The sequence below is a fragment of the Dromaius novaehollandiae genome, chromosome 14, assembly GCF_036370855.1.
Source record: "Dromaius novaehollandiae isolate bDroNov1 chromosome 14, bDroNov1.hap1, whole genome shotgun sequence".
NCBI classification, from domain to species: Eukaryota; Metazoa; Chordata; class Aves; order Casuariiformes; family Dromaiidae; genus Dromaius; species Dromaius novaehollandiae.
The window spans coordinates 21,120,306-21,142,356 of NC_088111.1; the positions used below are offsets into that span (position 1 = coordinate 21,120,306).

The 22,051-nt window shown below is 52.6% G+C and overlaps 1 protein-coding gene across 4 annotated transcripts in view; it reads left to right on the forward strand.

Moving 5' to 3' along the window:
- The window catches only part of ABCA3 (ATP binding cassette subfamily A member 3), a 48,507-nt gene extending 27,652 nt beyond the window's left edge, over window positions 1-20,855 (forward strand). For all 4 annotated transcript variants that reach the window (XM_064520682.1, XM_026100500.2, XM_064520681.1 and 1 more), the window contains exons 12-31: window positions 1,054-1,183; window positions 2,143-2,297; window positions 2,835-2,990; window positions 3,206-3,416; window positions 3,871-4,021; window positions 5,314-5,412; window positions 6,373-6,565; window positions 7,483-7,786; window positions 8,149-8,422; window positions 9,399-9,603; window positions 10,370-10,589; window positions 10,821-10,979; window positions 11,819-11,991; window positions 12,459-12,593; window positions 12,729-12,923; window positions 14,029-14,216; window positions 14,399-14,569; window positions 14,891-15,078; window positions 15,186-15,259; window positions 16,184-20,855. In XM_064520682.1, coding sequence (XP_064376752.1) covers window positions 1,054-1,183; window positions 2,143-2,297; window positions 2,835-2,990; window positions 3,206-3,416; window positions 3,871-4,021; window positions 5,314-5,412; window positions 6,373-6,565; window positions 7,483-7,786; window positions 8,149-8,422; window positions 9,399-9,603; window positions 10,370-10,589; window positions 10,821-10,979; window positions 11,819-11,991; window positions 12,459-12,593; window positions 12,729-12,923; window positions 14,029-14,216; window positions 14,399-14,569; window positions 14,891-15,078; window positions 15,186-15,259; window positions 16,184-16,315 — 3,513 coding nt within the window. In that variant the 3' untranslated portion in view covers window positions 16,316-20,855. The remainder of the gene's footprint in view (window positions 1-1,053; window positions 1,184-2,142; window positions 2,298-2,834; window positions 2,991-3,205; window positions 3,417-3,870; window positions 4,022-5,313; window positions 5,413-6,372; window positions 6,566-7,482; window positions 7,787-8,148; window positions 8,423-9,398; window positions 9,604-10,369; window positions 10,590-10,820; window positions 10,980-11,818; window positions 11,992-12,458; window positions 12,594-12,728; window positions 12,924-14,028; window positions 14,217-14,398; window positions 14,570-14,890; window positions 15,079-15,185; window positions 15,260-16,183) is intronic.
- The last annotated feature ends 1,196 nt before the right edge of the window (window positions 20,856-22,051 follow it).

The following is a 22,051-nucleotide window of genomic DNA, read 5'->3' on the forward strand; positions in this document are numbered from 1 at the left end:
GTGTGTTTAAGACCAAAATCCACCTCCTTGTAGCACCAAAGCATGGGATTTCAGGTCAAGCAGCCACATGCTTCCACCCACCTACAGCAGACTTGCAGGCAACGCACCTAGTGCTGTGTTTGTGATCCAGTTAATACTAGCCCTCCCTTGCTACAGTACTGCCTTGTGACCCATGCTAAGGTCCCAGTTCTGACTCTTCTGTTTGATCACCCTTCTTCCTAAATTGTCTTTGCCCACTATGGGCACATGGTGCTCCCTCACTTCATAGGAGCTAGGATCACCCTGCTCCTGGATTCTCCCTGCCCTGGAGGGCAGCTGGTGCAAGGAGCTGACCGGCACACATCTCCTGGTATCCAGTGCCCTGCACAGCGTGTATAATCTGTCCCACACGTGGTAAATACAAGGTCTGGGCCTTTGAACAAAGGTGTGTGCTTTTATTTCATGCCTTTTGTTCCTGGGCTACCCAGGAGGCTGGAAATGCTAGGAAGGACAAGAAATGGACCCATATTTGTCCACAGAGGGACCCTGTGACATGTGAGGGACTGGAGAGAGGGGTGTCTCTGGCTTCTCTGGCTGCTGGAAAAGGCCTCATTTCGGTGTGGCAGGCAGCCTTATGATATGTAAACTCATAGAATGAGGCAGGAGTGTTTAATGCTATTGCCGCCAGGCCAGCCGGTCCTGTGCTTGCCCACAGAGCCATGTGGGCACCCATTGCATCTTGGATGTTATGTTTTTAACTCCTGCCTACAGGCAGCTTCCACACCATTAAGTTGCCATCTTCACCCTGAGGTGTGTTGCTTGGCCGTTGTAAGGTAGGTAAGGCTCTTCCCCATAGCTCGCTGCATTTCAGTTTTCAGCTGAAGTAATAGGTACTTGCAGGTGCTGTAACATCTGCATTTAACCTGTTGGATGCTGGTGTCTAATGCCAGCCTCATGTGAGCATCAAAGGATTTGATTGCCCAGTAGAACGGAGCAGGCCTTTACTGGAGAAGTGGCAGATCTGAAAATACTTGCCTTGAAGGGGATATCAACTTGTTAACATGATCTTGACAGGTCTTCAAAGTGGGAAACAAGATGAAAGAGGCAGTCAAGGACTTAACAGTGAACATGTACGAAGGACAGATCACTGTCCTGTTGGGACACAACGGTGCTGGGAAGACCACTACTCTGTCTATGCTCACAGGTAGGAGCTACGTCCTATCTTGGGACTGGCACATGGCAGGAAGGGAATCACCTAAAAGCATGCTAGGCCCTTGCAGTATGAGAGGACAGACAGCCCTCCTGGAGAAAGGCAGCTAATCTCTCCCCTTTAAAGCAAGGGAAGCTGTACCTGTTCTCTGAGGTTGGGGAGGGGTTTTTGCTCTTCCCCAAAGCACTGTCAGTTCACTAAGCTGTTAAACAAAGGTGCCATGGTATTGAGTAGCATGTTGCTGCCTGGGGAGAGAGGAGGGAGCTGGAGGTCTATGCTTAACCCTTTGTGAGAGTGGGATCAACCAGGGAATGTCATCTGTGAAGGAGAGCAGACTGCTCAGTCCAGGGGCCTGAAGCAGGATGCAGCCTTTATGTCAAAGGACTCTAAAAAGAGGAAGGATTAGCTCTAGGATGAGTTGCCATGTGCTTTACTGTGATAAGGGAGGGGAGGGGCCAAGAATTGTTCTCCATGCATTCCTGAGCTGTTTAGCTCAAGGCAGCTGTGTTTGAGCATGGTGGATGGACTTAGATGGCTTTTGATGGTCCTTCCTGCCCTGTTCTCTGTCATTCTGTGCTGCTTCTGCTAGCCCAGGGTACTCACAAGGTCATCCCTGGATGGCAGCGTAGCTCTGGGCTGGCATCAGGTGAATCTCTGCCATGTTGAGAGCCAGGGTTTGTCTGCCCAGCTCACTCCTTGCCTGCCCAGTCTGGCACCAGTTCCAGGTCCATCTCCCATCTGTGAAAGCCATTCAGTCTGCACTGCAGGTGGGAGGGAGAAGTCTTTGTGCCCTGAATTCGGCAGCAAGAGACTGGTTTTCTCAGGCCTTTGGCAGAAACCTGCATTTGTTGGCTGGCTACGACGGGGCCTGGCTTTTCCTCCAGTTCTTTGCAGTGGCTGTGCAGGGTTATTCTCACCCCTGAGCTAAGGCTGTTGCATGTTGTTCCTTTCAGGTCTATACTCTCCAACAAGTGGGCAAGCGTACATCAATGGCTACGAGATCTCACAGGACATGGTTTTGATCCGACGGAGCCTGGGCTTGTGTCCCCAACACGATGTGCTCTTCGACAACATGACGGTGGAAGAGCACCTCTACTTCTACTCGGGGGTGAGTGCAGAGCTTGAGTGCAGCCTCAGATTTTGTTTCAAGTCTTGTTGCTGGGTCTCACCTGTGCCCTTAACCTGAGTTAGAACAGCATCTGTTGTTGCTTCGCAGTCAGCCATGTGCTTCCTTGAGGCTGGGCTGGCGATGAAGGTTGCTGGGAAAAGCTGTGACAGTTCAGATTAGACAGAACAGCCCTTTCTATCCCCTTCCTGTGTCATCCTTGATGAGTTCCTTGTTCAGCTGGGCAGAGGAGTGGAGGGATCCGGAGCATCACTGGTCCTGCAAGGGCTCTGTGCAGCAGAGCCTCCTTGTGTTGGATGTGTGGCAAGGGGCCCTGTGTAGGGAAGGGAGTCCCTCAGTTGGGCAGGAGTTACTTTCTGTAGTCTTCTTTGCCTTCCTGACTAAATGTGTAAAGGTGTGGAGAGAGGGAATGTGGGGGATTTTCTAGCACCTAGTTGCTGAGGAGGTGAGTAGGGTGTTTGCCTGCGGCATCGTTACCCCTGCGGGTGGACTTGACCCTTCCTCCTTCTTGTCTGCCAGCTGAAAGGCTACCCACCTTCCAAGTGCCCTGAGGAGATCAGCCACATACTGAGGATCCTGAACCTGGAGGACAAACGCCACTGTCTGACAAAGGCGCTCTCTGGCGGCATGAAGCGCAAGCTCTCTATCGGCATTGCCCTCATTGGGGACTCCAAGGCAAGTAGTTGTGGCAGGGCCCAATTTGAACCTCTTTCCCCAGCAGCAACATAGCAGAGTGCCAAGGCTTTTCTTCTTGTGGCTGCTTGGGTAGGTGCTCCCCTAGACAAGATCATTACGTGCATGTTGGGAGCTCAAGGCTCCCTCTGGGCCCCTGGGCTGCTACTGTGCACCTCCCAACCCCTTCTCAACCACTGCCCATCTCTTGTGTGCAGGTTGTGATGCTGGATGAGCCAACATCGGGGATGGACCCAGCCTCCCGCAGGGCCACATGGGACCTCCTCCAGCAGCAGAGGAGCAACCGTACCATCCTGCTGACCACCCACTTCATGGATGAGGCTGACCTGCTGGGGGACCGCATAGCTATCATGGCCAAGGGCGAGCTGCAGTGCTGTGGCTCCTCTCTCTTCCTCAAGCGTAAATATGGTAAGGGAGGAGCAGACAGGCCATGCCAGAGCAAGGAGGAAGGCCCCAGACCATCTGATGGGAATGCCTGTCCTCTTCTTGTCATGGAGTAGTATGGAGGGGGGATATAGGGCAGGGAAGGAGACCCACTACTCCTTGTCTGTGTGTTCCCTGCTTCCTCTCCTTGATGCTGTTCTGCCTTCTTTCAGAGATCCATACCCACACTCTCTCTTCACAGTCATGTAGTTAACCTCTCAGAGATGACTGATGCCAAGAAGGCCTTGTTTCTTAGCTTGCCTTCAGCCCTTCCCACTAGCTTTTGTATCACATCTACAGCTCAGGCACAGCCGGCAAGGCCCTGCGATGCCTTACCAGCCTCTGTCTTCTGCTGTCTGCACCAGCACTGAAGGTTCAGGTCTGGCCCAGATTAGACTGATATTTACACTTTTCTCCCTTCTCTTGTGGGTCTGCCCAGGGGCAGGATATCACATGGTGATGGTGAAAGAGCCGTATTGTAGCCTGGGGGAGATCTCCCGCCTCATCTGTCAGTATGTGCCCAACGCCACCATGGAGAGCAATGCCGGGGCAGAACTGTCCTTCATCCTGCCCAAAGAGAGCACACACAGGTAACAACATTATGTCCTGCTTCCCCTCACTGAGTGGTTCCCATCATCTGCATGCAGTAGGGACCCAAGCTGTGGCAGTCACAGGCTTGCTGGAAATGAGAGCTGCTCTCTGTGTCTTCTGGGAAGACACAGGAGGAAATGTGACTCAGTGGTTAAAGTGCTTGTCTTGGAGACCTGGGTTCAGTTCTGCCTTTCACCGGTCTTCCTCTCTGTCTGATAGCATGTTGCTCTCGTGCCTCCATGCTTATCATGTGCCTGTGTAGCAGCTAAGTGGGAGCACTGATTGTTGATAGCTGCTGACTGTTATGGTGGGGAGGGCAGACCATGTAAGCAAACAAGGCAAGTTAGTTTGACTCCAAAATCGCAGCCCTCCCTTTCTTCCACAGACAAGGAAGGGCTGGCTTGGAGGTATTATCCAATGGTCAGAGTACACAGTGAGAGCCAAGTGACAACCCCTTGGAAGTCTGTCATGTTCACTCAGCCTCTTAGCGTGTAGCTGCAAGTTGGAAAATCCATTTCTTTGAAGGGCCTGTGAGCATCAGAGGAAGGAGTCCTTAGAGGGAAGGTCTGTGTTGCCACCAAAGCGGAGATCAGGGCTTTCACAGCTCCAGAGGGACAGGGGCATAGAGCTGCAGGGTTACCTTCCTGTTTGCTGGCCTGCATAGCTGTGTTCCTGTTCTCCTCCGTGCAGATATACATCCTACCTAGGGCTGCAGGAGCTAGCAGTCTGTTGAAGAGGTGCTCGAGTCTGGTAGCAGAGATGTCCCATTGACACCTAGGTGTGCCCCGATGTACAAGACAGTGGCAGAGATGTTTGGAGGCCCTTCAGTGCAACTGGGACCTGGCCAAAGCCTTCACACAGGGCCCAGGGAGGCTGAGAGCATCAGGTCTCTGGACAGTGGTGCAATATGAATAGCTGAGGCTCCCTGTGGCAAGAAAGAGTAGCAGAAGATGGAGCCTGAAAGCTGCTTTGTGGGGAGAATATTGCGCTGAGTGCTGCAGGCAGCTCTGGAGCTGGTTGCAGGATTCAGGCCAGCTGCAGGATTGTTTCCTAGAGTGTCTTAACCTCTGAGTACCTCTCTCATCCTCTACCCATCTCTGGCCATGCTGAAATCCAAGGCCTGGGGATTCAGGGCACTCTGTTCTGGAGCTTTGTCTGCCATCCATTAAATGCAGGGGACGCCATCTTTCTGGCACCCCAAAATAGTCAAGAGCTCTGCCCGGCGGAGCTGGCCTTTGATGTCAGAAGAAGGGGAAAGTGGCAGCATCCAACACCTCACTTGTCCTTGCAGGTTTGAGGCGCTCTTCACTGAGCTGGAGCAGAAGCAGGAGGAGCTAGGCATTGCCAGCTATGGTGCCTCCGTCACCACCATGGAGGAAGTCTTTCTGAGGTAAGAAGCCAGAGGGCAGGGAGGGCGGCTGAGCTCCCCCTGGAAGGGCTGAACAGCAGCAGAAAACTCGTTTGTAGCCCGACTCACAGGAAGCGGAGTGCATGCACGTGGCAGGAAAGCATGTCAGTCTGAATCCCTGAGCCCCTCCATGTGTTCAGCTCTCCTGGGAGCTGTGGTCAAGGTCCCTTTAGGGCTGACTGTGGAGTGGGACCTGGGCCTCCCTGCAGCACAGTAACATGACAAATGGACCCAAGCGCCTTAGTCCTCTCCTGCAAAAGCTTTCCAAAGGGTAACAGACCTGAGATCAGAACAGCCTGCGGTCAGGGGTGGGTCCTGACTCAGTGTTTGACACCACAAGCTCTTTAGACTCTGCTGCAGAAACTGCTAAGCCTTGCCTTGGTGTATGAGTCACAGATACCCCTTGCAGCCTTACGAGCGCAGGTGCCTCCTGGCCTTCTTCCCTGCCGTTCATGTGTGCTTTTGCCCTCTCACATGATTTAACAATGTTGACGCAGTCCCTGTGTACTTCAGCAGCAGTGATGTCTGACACATCCCAAGCGGGCACTCTCGGTTGGAAAGGCCAAGTCCGAATGTCAGTGTGAAGTTGCACAGAGCCATTTTTTATCTTTTTTCTGCTAAAAAAGAAAGCCCTTGAGCTTTAACGATTGAAGGGGGGAAAAAAAGAGCTGCAGCTGTGGAATAAGCTTTATACAGGCAGTGTCTTTTTCCCACAGGCCTTTCCAAAGTACTGATTTTGTCTCTAAATGGCCAGACTAGGAAGAAAAAGCTGGCTGAGGGAGAGAAGGAAGGTTGGAAGAGTCAGTCTGACACAGACAGGTTTCTCTAGGGCTCTCTGAGGCATGTGTGGGTTTTGTCTCAGGGGTATGGCTTCTCTAGCTCAGAACAGCTCGATCCTGTCCAGGTTCGTGCTCCATCATCTGCTTTCCCTTCTGGTGGCAGGGTTGGGAAGCTGGTGGATTCCAGCATGGATATCCAGGCTATCCAGCTCCCTGCTCTCCAGTACCAGCATGAGAGACGCTCCAATGACTGGGCCATGGATGACTCCAGCAGCCTGAGTGGAATGACAGATATGACGGATGACAGCGGGGCACTCATTACAGAGGACTGCTCCAGCATCAAACTCAACACAGGGGTGAGTGCTGGGGGGTATCAGTGCACGGGGAACAGGGAAGAGCACATCTGAAAGGGATCTCTGCAGCAGGGGAGCTACAAGATGGAGCTTGCCCTATGCAAGTCTCACTGCGTATTATCTGTGGGTTATTGAGGGAGAAGTGGAATCTGCATCTTAAGTACAAATTATTTTTAGAGTCATTTGGGATTGGTTGCTGGGGTTGGTCACTGCCGTCCTCTTACATATTACTCTCGAGTTCTAAAGAGGTGCCGCCTTTTGAAGAAGTACAAGTGGTCTAAAGTGTTTTACACCTGTCGTTCTTATATCACTTGGGATTTCCAGTGAGGAGACGAGGGGAAAAAAAAATCTTCCTTCTTTTGCTGAGCTTGCATTTCACATCTGTGACAGCCCTGCATGGCCAGCTGGCCAACACACCTGTGATAAATTTCCCTGTGCTTTGCAAGGGCATGCCTCAAAGAAGGGAAGAAAGGTGTTCATGGGTTTAAAAAGCGAAGAAGTCCTTACGTGGGCTTGGCTGGGAGCTCCTGGCTTCACAGTCCAGTTGCTGTAACAGGGAACCTTGTTGTAATAATCCTATTTGTGATCCTCAAATGCTGAGAAGGGAGACTTAGGTAAAGATCATGTCTGAAGCTGCTTTTAGATCCCAAAGTAACAGTGTCCATTTGGAAAGCCATGTTTTGAGCTGCTGACCTCCTGCTCTGAGGTCAAGTGCTAACCTGTTAATCCCTTTAGGGGCTTTTCTGGAAAGCAGGTGACAACCAGTCATGTGAGCTTGTGGGCTAAATGCAGGGAGGATGGAGGGGTCAGGGAGTTGGCCTTTGGGCTCGTTTGCTCCAGAAACTGCGTGGGCATGGGGCCAGTGGGGTTGTCTGCAGCTAGTAGGACTTGAGCTTGACCTCTGACTTCTCCCGTCCCAGTTCTACCTCTGCTGCCAGCAGTTCTACGCCATGTTCATGAAGCGAGCCATGTACAGCTGGCGCAACTGGAAGATGGTGGCAGCACAGTTCCTTGTGCCTCTGATTTTCACTGCCTTTGCCCTCATCGTTGCCAAGACCTTCCCAGGACCCAGGGACTCCTCCCTGCTGAGGCTGATGCTGGAGCCCTACGGCCAGACTATTGTGCCTTTCTCTGTCTCAGCTACCTCAGGTCTGTCGCAGAGGTTAGCGGAGCAGTACGTGGAGCTGCTGGATGCCCAGCACCAGTCGCCGCTGGAGGTGCTAGGTGAGGGCTTGTGGAGCGTAAGCGCAGCAGATGTTGCCTGGGGGTGTGTACAGGAGCCACAGGCTTTTCCTGCCGTGGCCAGTGGTGTGAGAATGCTTGCAGGGAGGCTTAGATCCCCGCTGCACTGTATCCGACCTAACCTGTTCTATCCTCTCCTGTACAGGAGAGTCCTGCAATTGGGTCCTGCCCCTCCTCGCCCCAAGCAGAGCTATGTTCTTTATAGCCCTGTGTTTGTGGCCATTGTTAGGGCTAGAGTGGGCTACCCAGAGCTGGGGCTGCTCAGGATCCTTCTGCAGTTGGCCCTGGGTGTCAGCTCTTTATTTGCTAGAGTGTGCTTGTAACAGCAGAGTGGTGTTTGACAGGTGGCCTGGAGGAGTACCTCATCTCAAGAGCGTCTGAGGAGGGGGGAGCCTTCAATGAACACTACATCGCAGCTGCCTCTTTCGAGGGAGCCGGAAACCACACCGTGGTCACCGCGCTGTTCAACAACCAGGCATACCACTCCCCTGCCACTGCCCTCATGCTGGCTGACAACGCTGTCTTCAGGGTACTGGCAGGCCCCAACGCATCCATCACAGTCACCAACTACCCTCAGCCCCGCAACATCACCGAGAAGGCCAAGGACCAGCTCATGGAGTATGTCTGATCGCACAGCGCTTCTTTCCTGCTAGGGCTCACAACTTCCATTGGCACAAACTGGCTCTGTTGTACTAACATCAGTGGAGAAGCCAGCCTCGAGTTTCTTAGACCTAAATGTAGCTGTGGTTGTACTTAGGAGGTCAGGAGAGCAAAGCTATGTAGCAGACTGACCTGCCTGAGCCTGGCAGTCGCTTAGCACAGGTATCTCAGTGACTGAGTATTTCCCTTTAGATGCAGCCTGTGGTTAGGGATTTTTTCCCCATGGATGCTCAGTGCCCATTTCTCCACCTGGGATCAGAGGGAGCTGTGCAGCTGTATGTTTCAAGAAATCCTGCATCCAGGGTCTCTGAGACTCCCCTGTACAAGAGGGGTCATGCATGTGACCTCGCAAAGGCAGGGTGAAGGTTTTGTGGTGTCCTGGGAGGGCTGTACTTGGGAGACTTACTGAGATATGCTTTTATTTTCGGGCATTTCTTGTACATGCTGGTTTGATGGGCGAGTGTAGTCTTCACAAGAGCTGAGTGTGGTGGAGGCAGAGCTGCTGTGACCTTGCTTGCTCTCCCCATGCAATGCTGGTTCCTCTTCCTGTCCTCACATTTCCCCAGTGCTGAACCACCCAGGCAGTGGTATGGCATCGTAAAATCACAGGTTGACGCCCCAGGGTCAGTGTTGTGAGGAAGAAGTCCCAGGGGAACGCAGGGTGCCTGTGACTCCTGCTGAAGTTGTTGGGACCTGCCAGTGCCCAGCACTGCTCAGCATTCAGCCTCTGGCACAGCTTCATGACTAGGAAGGATGGCAGGGTGCTGTCTGTAGCTGCCCAGAGGGTTGGGGCCTCGAGTTGGAGGGAACCCAGATGGGGCTGGCATCAACACCTATTCCTGAAACATGGCATAGGTGTGTTGTCCCCATGTAGCCTCAGCGTTGGTCTGTTGGGCTCTCCCTGTTTTAACCAGCCCTGCTGCTCTCCCCTCAGAGGCCAGACTGGGTTCGCCATTGCCATCAACTTGCTCTATGGCATGGCTTCGCTCGCCAGCACCTTCGCACTCCTACTGGTCAGTGAGCGGGCCATCAAAGCTAAGCATGTCCAGTTCGTCAGCGGAGTCTATGTGGTCAACTTCTGGCTTTCTGCCCTGCTCTGGGACATCATCAACTTCCTCATTCCTTGTGCTCTGATGCTGGTAAGTCACCATTAACACCCTCCTGTCATACCCTCTACAAGGTCCCTGCCATCACAGTGTCACTGATGGAAGATCGCTGGGGACTCCCAGACTGGCACTGGGTGTTCTGCATAGCAGGGCTCCCGGATCAGCTCTGTCATGTAGCCAAGAGAACTTTTGACTCCATCAGTGCTCTCCACATTTCCTTTGCCTCTGCCTTTCCTTGTGTCAACCTACGCAAGTTGCTTGAGCTGCTCAGCGCCCCGAGCGTGGCCTCTGGGTGTTACTATATGGAGTGCCTGATCTTCTGGGAGAGCTGGGATGTGTGTGGATGGAGGGACTTGTGTGGGCGGAGGGAAAAGGATGAGACCACCTGGCTCTGGCTCAGTTAATATGTAGGATCAGCAAGAAAGCTGCCCCTCGGTCCTGCTGGGAGCTCAGCTGTAGGCAGAGCTGTCCAGCTTCCCTACCAGTAAGGGTCAATTGACTGCAACCTCTAGGCCTGAACATTTGGGAGTGGGCAGTGGCACTAGAACATCCCAAGTATATGGGAGCCTGGTGAGAAATTCCCCAGGGCCAGATTTGCCCTTTTGCATCCTAATCTGCAGGAGCTCCCCCTGGTACCAGGTATAGGCTGCTAGTGTTGCCAGTGGGACCCCTCAGTGATGGGGTCTCCATGCCAGCATACCGCTACTATTATGTTGCTTGCTACCTGGGCTGTTCAGGCAAGATGGTATCACTTGCAGTCAAGAAAAACATACACTTTCCTCACATTGCTGTGCCCCAGGTGATATTCCAGGCCTTTGATGTGCAAGCCTTCACTCAAGACAGCCACCTGGTTGATGTGATGCTGATCTTCCTCCTTTATGGCTGGGCCATTATCCCCCTCATGTACCTCCTCAGCTTCTTCTTCTCAGTAGCAGCCACAGCCTACACACGTCTCACCATCTTCAACATCCTCTCAGGCACGGCCACTTTCCTTGCAGTCACCATCATGAGCATTCCAGGTGAGTCCTCTTTCCTCCTTGCATGCCCAGCAGCCTCCCTTCACCAAAAAGACCCAGCCTAGGGCTGTCCCCACACCTAGAGCTAGCAAACAAACACCCCGTGACAACCCATCCTCACTACTTAGCATGACAGAATTTGCTCGAGTTCTCCTTCTGAATGTTGATGTATCAAGATCTTTCTCTAAAAACAGCTAAATCTCATCTGTCCATCCTCATATGCTCTTTTTTCAGAACTGGGCTTGGTGGACCTCTCCAGAACCCTGGATAAAGTCTTTCTCATCTTACCAAATTATTGCTTGGGCCAATGCATCAGTGACTTCTACCAGAACTATGAGTTCATTCAGTTTTGCACCTCCTCTGTTGAAGCCATCTTCATCTGCAAGGCATTCAGTGAGTTTGTTTGTTCTTGCCTGCCCACGCTGGCCATTCCACTGCATCCACAGCCTCACTGTGGGGTCTCTGTGTGGGGTGAATGGTGAGGCTGGGCAGCTGTGGCAGAAACGTTGCTCGGGGAATTTGGAGTGGCTGACCTAGGTCCAGCACAACTACAGGTTTGGTTGTGCAACTGTGGTACTGTGCTTGATAAGAACCAGCATGCGCTGGAAGGGCGGATGAGCTTTGCTTTGAGTTTTTCTCTGGAGCAGCTGGAGGAGCAGGACTGGGTTTTGGGGTAGGGGTAGGTCTACAATCCCTGACAGCATCTTGATCTCTCATGTATGAGTGCCTGTGTCCCCAGGACTCAGACACGAGATGTTCATCTCAGGAAATTTGTATGCTTCGGTATCATGGAGCCTCCAGCCCAGCCTGGGCAGTAGCTTCACGTACCCTGTTAAAGCAAAAACTGGGCAGCATTTGTTGGAGGGATCCTGTTAAGGAACACTTTTCTTGCTAAGAATTTGGAGGGAAATGTGGCCTTGGGAAAATTTCACAGGCAAGTGAAGAAATACCAGTTGTGGTCTGGGTCACAAATCCTGAAAGAATGAATTGATCTCCTCTGTGTATCTCTGCTGGGCATCTTTTCTCGGTGCCAGCTCCCCTCCAGGGCCTGAATCCTGTTGTGGGAGGGATTGGAAGGAGCTGTGTGCAAGGATCCCAGGGCTTGAGCAGTGTGGGCTGGAATGCAGATGAAAGTGGCAAGGCTGTGGGCACCCAGCTCTCTCTGGAGCATATTTGCCCTTCCCCAGACTGTGGATTCATCCAAATTTGATTTTATCCCACCCCTGCTCCAGATATCAGTTATCAGATGAACTACTTTTCCTGGGAGATGCCTGGAATTGGACGATACCTGACATCCTTGACTATCCAGGGCTTCTCCTTCCTCTTCCTCCTTTTCCTCATTGAGACAAACCTTCTCTGGAGATTAAGAACTTTGGTCTGTGGCATCTGCAGGCGGCGAAAATGGGTGAGCTGAAGCATATGGTAGGGAGAAGTAGGCACCCTTGTGTCAAATCAGGTCCAGGGGTCTCTGTGAACTGGAGACAGGCCCATGTCACTTGTTCAGATCCTACCCAAATTCCTATGGTCCGTAGAGTCGCTCAGACCCAGTGATCAGGGCTCCAGTTCCCTCTTCTCCCTCTGTTCAGGACTCCACACAGAAAGTGTCACTTGGCTAGGAACAGCTCCCAAACCCCATAGACTATGCACCTTTTGACCTAAATCATCTTCCTGGGAGAGCAGCCATTGAGCATGTTGCTTAGAGGAGTGCTTTTGAGCATGTGGGGTGGCAAGTGGAGTGGGACGTCCCTCGAGGTAGTTGACTGAAGGGGCGTATCCCTCATGGGGTGGGAGGACTTGCCCCAGGTCAGTCTGGAGGAACCTGTTTGTCCCACAGCAGCAAGGTAGCAGAGAGTCTTCTTTCCTGTATTTCAGGTTGCACTCTTGAACAGGGTGCCTGTGCTGCCAGAAGACCGGGATGTAGCAGATGAGAGGAAAAAGGTTTTGGAGTCACCACCAGAGCTGCTGTCATCACTGAGCAGCCCCCTGGTCATCAAAGAGCTCACTAAGGTGAGGAGAGAGCATGGATCTTCCTGGTCATCCTGCTCTGAGCAGACACATGGTCCTCACAGGGTTTGCCTTGCTGTGGTGCTGGGAGTTTGGCATGTCCTGTGATGGCACAGCTTGTTCTTTGCTCTCCGCCAGGTCTATGACAGCCGGGAGTCCCTGCTGGCAGTGGACAGGATCTCCTTGGCAGTCAGCAAGGGTGAATGCTTTGGCCTTCTTGGCTTCAATGGAGCAGGCAAAACCACCACCTTCAAGATGCTGACTGGTGATGAGAGCATCACATCAGGCGATGCTTATGTGGATGGCCACAGCATTCTGGCCAACATCAAAAAGGTACTGAAGGCTGCAGGGGTGGAGGGTGAAGTAACAAGCAGTCCTGCTTCTTGCTGTGCTGTCCAGTGGGTGTCACCTTGCCAGTGCCTCTAAGGAGGACACAGTTGCAATTGTTAATGGTGGATGTAATATTCCAGGGATATTGTGTTCATGTCTGACCCAGCTCTCCTGTTAATCTGGGCATCTGGAAGAAATCTCCCCTCCACTGGGATGGCAGATAAGAAATGAATGGAAGTCAAACCTTGGAAGTCTGGCAAACTCTTCTTCAAAAGAGTTTAGCTCAGTAATTGGAAATGTGGAAAATGTGAGTTAGAGCTCACTGTCAGATGACAATCTCTCTAAAACAAGCAGGGAAAATATTTCTAGGCTCCAGCTAGAGCTCCCCTTGCTGCAAATCACCCATTCCCTTTGGCAAAGCAAGAGAAGAGTCATAAACTGAATGCTTCAAAGCATGGGTCAGTTTTTTGTATCAATCCCTAGACACATCTAACTGTGTCAACCCTAGGCAGTGTCAGGCATTGAGAACAGGGAGAAGAACTGCCTGAAAGTATGATCCTGTTAACTTCCTTCCTTGGGACTCTACCTTCTATTGGGCTCTTGTCTCCAGAGGAAGACAGGATATGGGGAAGGCACAGGCAGCAGGGTAAGGGCTCGGTAGCACCAGTCTCTCCCAGACAAGCTCACTGAAGGACTGATTTCTTCTTCCACTTACTAAGTGGCACAGGGTCTCCAGTGCTTTTTCTCCTGAAAGCCTGGACCACCTGAAATGACCCCTCACAGCAAGGAATCAATTTGGGTAGTAAAGCGTGAGAAGTGTGTGAGACCATGCATTGCCTTCCAGTTGCCTTCCCCAGCTGTGCTGCATGTATCCATCCACTACCCCTGCTTGCTGCTTTAGCGACTGGAAAAAATCCCTCTCATTTTGAGTACAGTTTCAGAACTGTAGTTCAGTCCCTGTTAGTTTGAGCATATGACCTTGCACAGATGTGGAAAAACTCTGTGGGTGCTAAGGCAATCACGTGTACCCACCATCCTCCTAGTGTGGAGATCTCCTTGCAGAAACCTGCCTAAGAGCTAATCCTCCTTGGGTTCCTCTTGTCTCAAGGTCCAGCAGCGGATTGGCTACTGCCCACAGTTTGACGCCCTCCTGGACCACATGACAGGCCGCGAGACTCTGAGCATGTACGCCCGGCTGCGGGGCATCCCTGAGCGTTATATTGGCAGCTGTGTGGAGAACATGTTGAGAGGGCTGCTGTTGGAGCCCCATGCAGACAAGCTAGTGAGGACCTACAGGTGAGAGGGTTATTCCAAACATGCGCTTACATAGACACACCCCATCTCTCTGAGGCTGGTTGGCACTACATGTAATCATGCATAGCATCTGGTCTAAGGACCTGTCTACCCTTTGTCCTGCATGGCTTCCCCTGTGCTCACTTCAGGCCCGTTTCTCTCCCTATTCCTGTTTCCTTCCATAGTGGTGGTAACAAGCGGAAGTTGAGTGCTGGCATTGCTCTCATTGGTGGCCCCCCTGTGATTTTCCTGGATGAGCCCTCTACTGGCATGGACCCTGTGGCCCGCCGTTTGCTCTGGGATGCAGTGACAAGGACGCGGGAGTGTGGCAAATCCATCATCTTCACCTCCCACAGGTGACAGTTTTCTGGCCAGGTCTTGGCCTGGGAGATTGGGAGTGGACAGGAGGGCATTGGGGGCAAGGGGATGGGGCCCACCTCCAGGGCCTGGGATGAGCTGTGGTGGTAGAGCCTGATGTGGGTGGACATAGCATGCAGCCGAGCAGCAGCTGGCTTTACCCAAATCTCCCTCTTGTGAGGCAGGAGAAAACCCAGCAAGGAGACAGTCCACCTCCACCATATCCCCAGAAGCTTCTGCTGTTTCCCAGCCACATATGAGCAGAGCTGGAACATCTCAGTGCTCCTGCTGTGCTGAACAAATCCTCTTCTGTCTTGTAGCATGGAAGAATGCGAGGCCTTGTGCACCCGACTGGCCATCATGGTGAATGGGCAGTTCAAATGCCTGGGCAGCCCCCAGCACCTGAAGAGCAAGTTTGGCAGTGGCTACACCCTCTTGGCCAAAACGCGGAGTGACGAGGAAGGCGAGCTGCTGGCCTTCAAGGCCTTCGTGGACAAGACTTTCCCAGGTACCACAAGCTGCTGGACTGGCTGCCCTCCGCAGGAGGGAAGGATGCCATTCGTAGGCTTCAGCCAGTTTCCTAACTCAAAGCCTCTTTCTACTTGTCTCTTGTAGGCAGTGTCTTGAAACATGAACACCAGGGCATGGTACATTACCACTTGACCAACAAGAACCTCAGCTGGGCACAGGTAAGGGCATGCTGGAGCACATGCCAGTCCAACCCCATGCTTTTCTTCCCATTTGCAGAAGGAAAGTGTTGTTGGAGGGGCAAATGTTTTCCTGCCCGTTCACACACTGTTTGTTCTGGGCTGAGCCAAGCTTCCCTTTCATGCTCAGCTCATCTTCCTTTTCCTCCAGAGTCACTGTCTGTCTGAAATCCACATGATTTATAAAAAACAAACTCATTACAAAGTGGTTTTCTCCCTGACCTTCTTCCACCTTCTGGCCTGAACAGGTCACATGCAAGTGTGGTTAGGGAGAGAGCAGTTTGGGAGCACTGTGTGTGCTGAACCAGGACCACTACGATCCCCAGCCTCTCAGAGCTGCCTGCCTTTGACAGCTGCCCTCCACAGAGAAGGCAAAATCTCCATTGGGAACAAGCATTGCTTTCTGTGTGTGTTTGTTCTTAAAATATTTCCTGAAAGCTCTGCAGCAGAAAGGTGGTAGAAGGAGTGTTTTTGGTAGTCCCATCCTTCCCACCCCTCATCTCCACATCAGCAACCTAGCACTTGTTCCCATGAGCTAGCGCAGGCAGCAAGTCTCTTGACACCAACCAAGACATCTGCAGTTTGAGCCTCTCTGCTTCCTGCTGCTGCCCTTTGGCCTGAGGAAGTGTCTAGCACCGTGGTTCTAGGTACCTCACACTGGCATCTGTGTTGTCCCATCCTGGGCAGCAGCCCAGTAGGGCTTACAGGGGAGCAGTGTTGCCTGTGCAGCATGTAAATGGAATAAACCAATTTGAGGTTTGAATTCCCACCCTGAGGCATCTCTTGTTGCTGTGGGCTGTCATTTGTTTGAGCTTCCTTAGCTTTTTCGGTCTCAACCTGCTGCAGTTGTCCTTATGTTGGAGTGAGTCTCTTGCAATAACCAGAGCTGCTTGCCATCCCTTGCAGGTCTTTGGGGCCTTGGAGAAAGCCAAAGAGAAGTATCACTTAGAAGACTATTCGGTTAGCCAGATATCCCTGGAGCAAGTCTTCATGAGTTTCACTCGCTTCCAGCACTACACAGAGGACCGAGGGAAATGAACCCACTGGTGCCCTTCTTCATGGACTGGCCCTGCTGCCTATACATAGTATATATAGAGACAGTAATTTATATATCAGCGTGTGTCTTAAATAATGTATAAATGTAAGAAAATTTTCACTAGGGGGAGGGAGAGTATGGAATCATACCTTCTGCTGTTGGGCTGTGGGAATCACAAGTAGTGTGTGTGTTGCGTGCCTGCTGCAGCGCACGTGTGAGTATGTATATGTGTGTGTGTGTGCGCCTGTGTGTGCATGTGACACTTTCACTCTTCAGCATTCATTCCCATCTACAGCGAAAAATGTCTAAAAAGCAACGAGAAAGAATAGATGGATGGAGAAGGGCATTGTGGATTGTGCTCCATCCTGAAATCTTGGTGTGCCTCTCAGCAGAGTAGGACTGGGGGTACTGTCAGGTTCCTCTTGCTGGTGCGGATGGTTGGAAGGCAGGCTGCTGCCCTGACGCCGCACATGTTTCCCACACACCCATTGTCCCACCCTGCGAAAAAACTCATGTGCATCAGGATGCTGCTTTATGGTCTTCACACGCATGTCAAATTATATTCTGTTAGGTGGTTTGCTTGTGATTTAACAGGATGCTGTTAAATAGCTTAGATCTAAAATGTTCACTGGGTTAAGTAGGATGCATTGAGGTTGCCCTCTTAGAAGCACTTTCAGTCTCGATGGAGGGGACACAAAGAAACAGCCATGGTTTTCCCCCTACAGCGAATCTTCCGTCCATTCCTTTAGCAGCAGAAGGTGGGAGAAGGCTCTGTCTCCCTCTAACCTCATAGAAAAGATGTGCCCTCCTGCCTACTTGGCTCTCACTCAACTCTGCTGAGACTTGCTCCAGGCCTGCAGCTGTCAGCCGTCACGTGGGGAGAGGACAAGACAGGCTGTTCTGCACAGAGCCTGTTAGTCACTGCTGCCTGGGGAACGTCTTTGGGATGCATGTGCTCTTCCTGTGATAGCCTGCAAGCAAGGGATGACTTCGCCCCAGCGAGGGCCAGAAGGTACTCTATAAACCTGGTAGTCATCAGGGCGTTCATCTTTTGCTGGCTGTCTGATCCAAAGGTCAGGTGTGTGCTTCAGGGGTGGCACCAGGCTTTCTCCTCCCATTTCCCCCTGGGATGTACTCAGCACCCCATGGCCTGCGTGTGCAGGGCGCTGGCTGGGGAAGGTTGGCTTTGCTCTGCTGGGGAAAGCTGTTCCCTTCCCCTCTGGCGTGATACAAACTCTGCTGTCCAGGAGAAGAGATGTGCCCCATTTCCCCGCCCCCCCCCCCCCCCGCCACGCTTTCATTTTCCCTGCCTGTGCCGTGGGTGCCCTGCAGTGTCGGCAGGGAGGGGGAGACCAGGCTCCCTGGGCGCGTTGCGTAAAGGCATCTACAAGGCACAGTTCAGAATGAGCAGCCTGTGCTGAGTTGTCTCCATCAGCAGTGCTGAACCCGATGTGTGCTGCCAACCCAGACACCTGATGCCATGGCGAAAGGGAAATCTAAGACCTCCTTTTCCTCCTGCTGGCAGGGGCCCAGCCGAGGGAGTTAAAACGTGCCCACGGATGGAGGCATACTTGTCTGCAGAGGCTGGCAGCAGCCCATGCCGTCTGAGGGAAGGCATGTTGTGCAGTGCCAGTCGCTGGCACTGGGTTTGCAGGGAGGATGTTTGATGGATAAATGCCCAGAGTTTGGCCCTTTGATAGAGCATGGGAGGAATAAGACCGCAGCCGTAGAGCTCAGTCTGAAGGCAGGGATAGTTTGGAGGTTTAGCAGGGTGTCTGACGACTGTTCGGCTTGATGTTACATCCATTAAAAGGTTTAGACAACTGCACGGCCCTGGATTGTGTTACACAGCTGTTCCAGTTGCAGGACTCCAAACCTGCATGAAGGGTTTGAAGGACCAGTGATGCTCTGACTGCTCTCTTCCCTTATGCCCAAGAGAGCTCCAAGCAGAGTATGTCCGTCTTCCCCATGTCCCTCTCCTCATCCCCATGTCTGTTTGCTCCCACAACAGGGAACAACTGAATTTGCTGCCATGGCTTTGCCCTGCTGTCAAGGAGTCTTACACCTGAATGCAGCGCCGAGGATATTAGGCAGTCGGTCTGCCCAGGCCTTGTCCGTGCAGAGACAGAGGCAGCAGGAGCAGTTGGGATTTATTTTTGGCATTACTCAGTGGTTGGGTTGCTTTTTATTTGTTTGTTTTATATAAGTGTTGATTCTTGTCTGTCTCTAACTAGTCCCTGTTTCACTTGTGGGCAGTCCCCTTCTGGCCGACTGCTCTGTGATCAATGCAGAGCTATTTGCACTATAGTAATACACACAATTGCACATACTAAATCAATTAATATTATGGGGAGGGGTGCTGATTCCCTTCTAGTGATTGCATTGTCAGGGGTCGGGTTATATTTTGGGTTGGGCTTTTTGTTTTGTTCCTGTAACTGATTCATTCTTTCCTGTTCTGTTTTTCCTTTCCCCTAATGCTGATGTTTAAAATGGTCGTGCATCATGTTACTAAGAATTTCCCTGGATCTTAACTGAGCGTGTTTTTATTAGTAAGCAGCCAGCTGGTGAGTCGAATCTCTGGAACACCTCTGGTCCTCTCGTATGGGCTGATACCGAGGATGTTCTGACTGGGATCATCTCTGCGCAAAGCAGAACCAGCTCCCCTTTGCACGACGCAGAACTGCGGATGGGAGCGGGGGTCCTCAGCAATTGCCGAGGGGCTTCCTGAGCTGCAAGACTTCCTTCCAGTGACCCCATGCTCTGTTGCAGCCAGATAGGGATGGCAGTTTAGGCAGGGGGGCGTCAGGAAGGAGTGACCAACATACTCTAATGCCACCTTGCCTGTGTGCCAGGAGTGAGCCCCCTTCGCCTCTCACCTTCGCAGGCTCCCCTGGCCGTGTGACGGCAGTTGGTTCCCCTCCCCAGGCAGGGTGCAGGGCCCCAGGTGCTTGTGCTTCGCAGGGTGTGTGGCACCTACCCGCTGGAGCTGGTTCTGGGGAAGATGGAGCTCAAAGCAGTTCATCTGCAAGTAAAGTTTGTGTTTTCTGTTCGATGGGTGCCTGGATCCACCAAGAGCTCCAGGACTTCCAGTAACGTTGATTTGCACAGAGGAATAAGGCAACACTTGGCAGAGCCTTCTGGTGCCTTGCCTCAGATGGGGGCAATGGCATGAAAGCAGTAGCATGTGTAGGGAGAAGAATAATGTGGAGTGGGGAGGAAAGGGTGTGGTAGGGGTTAGAAAAGAGATCATAAAATGCAGAATTGCAAAGTAGACTTACTAGAAGTAGGCTCTGTCACCTGATGGTGCCACAGGTTAGCATTGCACTGAGCACAGTAGCAGCAGAAAGTACAGCAGGGCCTGAAGGAAAAGCATCGTGCCCTCAGGCACAGGCCCTATTGGGGTACTGGTGATCCCCAGCTAAGAGGCCAGCTCTGGCCACAAACTTGGGTCCTCTGGCTGATTGTATTTAGAGAGTGTAATCTCTGCAGTTGAAGTGGAAGCTGAAGCAGAAAGGATCTTAGAGGAGTAACAACAAGGATGAAATCTGTATTCAGGCGCTCACTGACTGCTGGACTGGGATCCTGCTCTGGAGAGCAGCACCACCACTACGAGCTCTAGGGCCTGGGTCTGCACCTGCAGCTCTTCAGGTTGTCTGCTCGTAACTCACCCTTGGTAGCACTGCTGAAGCCATGACTCTGGGGCAAGGTTTCAGTTGTTCTGCCTTAAATGAACTGTAGAAGCAGCTTTTCTCTTTGGACCTTGTTTACACAGAGCTGTAATAACCCTGTCCTCTTGCAGAGGAAGCAGCCACAGGCTGTGCATGGTGCTACTCACTTGTATTTTCTGTTACAGCAACATTTCCAAGTTGTACCAGGCCCAGGGAAAGTTTGAGGCAAGTTAAGACCAGGTTTTAGAAGAGGCAAGAGAGCTCACATGCTGTCTGTGCCTGGGTATGAGCTCAGAGGCAATTCCGGACTTGGGTCCTCTGTCTGCAAGGTGGGTGCTGCTGCTTGAGATGACAAGCTTTGTCCAGCACTACATCCCACAGTTCACGTGGTGGTTGTGGCAACTGGTAGCAGATCTATCTCCTCGTGAGGCTTCCTGGCCAATTTACTGGCCTGTGCTAATGAGAGCTGGTGGGCAGCATCAGGGCAAGGCCAGCTACTTGCTCTCGTGGCACAGCGCAGCCACCATCTCTGCAGCACAAGTTACTCTACGGTTATCAGCTTCAGGCAGCAGCAGAGCTAGTGCCTCTTCCCACAGGTCCAACTGCAGCCATAACACCCTGGGTGCTGGTTTCCACCATGCTCCACTGCTCTGCCCCTGTGCAATTTCAGTCGGGTTTGGTGTTGGAGGGGTGACGTGTCTGTTTTTTTTGGAAATGCTCTTGTGTGGTGAGATGTGGCAGCTGGCGGTTGTGCGTGGCAGGACAGGCACCATGAGCGCTGGGGTGGACTGGCATGCCTGGTCTCCCCTGGCATGGTGCAGATGGCTAGAGTGGGGAGATTTATGCCATCGTAGGAATAAAACGGATTTTTCCAGTTGGTGTTTCCTGGCTTCCTTTGCACTCAAAGAGCAGCTCCAGCCCGCCCCCCCCCCCCCAACTAGGCTTCTTTGCCAAGGGGTTTTGCTCTGCTTAGGTGTGTGCCAGGCCAGTCTGCTTGCTTCTGCCTCACTGGGGCCTGTGTGGGTGGAAGAATGGGGGGAAGGGCATGCCACCAAAATCTGATGCAGAAGGAATTGAACAGACTGAGTCCAGTCTGGAAAAGCAAGCAGGCTGGGGACCATTTTGTGTGCTGGATGCCTCTGCAGTCACTGGTGGGGCTAGGAGCAAAACTGGGGGGGGGGGGGGGGGGCTGGAATTGAGGATGCGCCTCCCTTTCACTGCATGGAGGAATAAGCTCCCTTCCCCAGCCCAAGGCCCTGATGTGGGAAAGGGATGGAGTGGAGGCAACATGCTCACGTGGCTTGGGCTCTGCACAGCAGCAGCCAGGACAGACACAGAGCCCTTGAATGGCTTTTACCATAGCAACCTTGAGGGCCTCTGAGGCATGGGGTGGGTGACTGGTGCAGAGCAGGGCCTGGCACCCTTGTTCCTGCTGCTTTACCCATGTACATGATGCACTAGGGCTGGTTCCCCCCCCCCCCCCCCAGCCTGCCGAGGCGCTGTCCCTGCCACTGCACGGGCCTGCGCATGCGCCAGCATTTCCTCCCTGCAAGGTTTGTGCAGGAAATGCAGCTCGCAACTGCTCGCCCCTCCTGCCCTGTCCCTGCCCCGTCCCTGCCCCAGTTTCCAGTCCCTCACTTGTGCGTGTGCCCAGGCCATTTTGGGCTCTCCCTGAAGGGTAAGGAACAGCTTAGCGGAAGGTCGGGGGCATGGGGAGGGGCACGCACAGCTCAGAGCTTACAGCACAGTAGGTATCTAATGCCCAGGGCTCTTCAGGAATCAAAGAGCCAGATTTAGCCCCTCCAACCCACCCCTCTCTCCCACCACACAACTCACCTGGGTTTTTTTTTTCTTTACACCAGGTGCCAGGACAGGACATATGCCACTTCCACAGCCCTCATTCCTCCAGCTCCCCCTGCCCTGGTACAGCTGGCAAAGCCACTGTTCTCAGTAGCTTCCAAGTGGGTTGGTCCTCAGGGCTGGCTCGTCGCAGAAAACACAAAGCGCATCATACAGCACCTTGCCTGCCAAAGCCGCCATGGCCAAACCCTTGCCCAAAGTTGTCCGCCT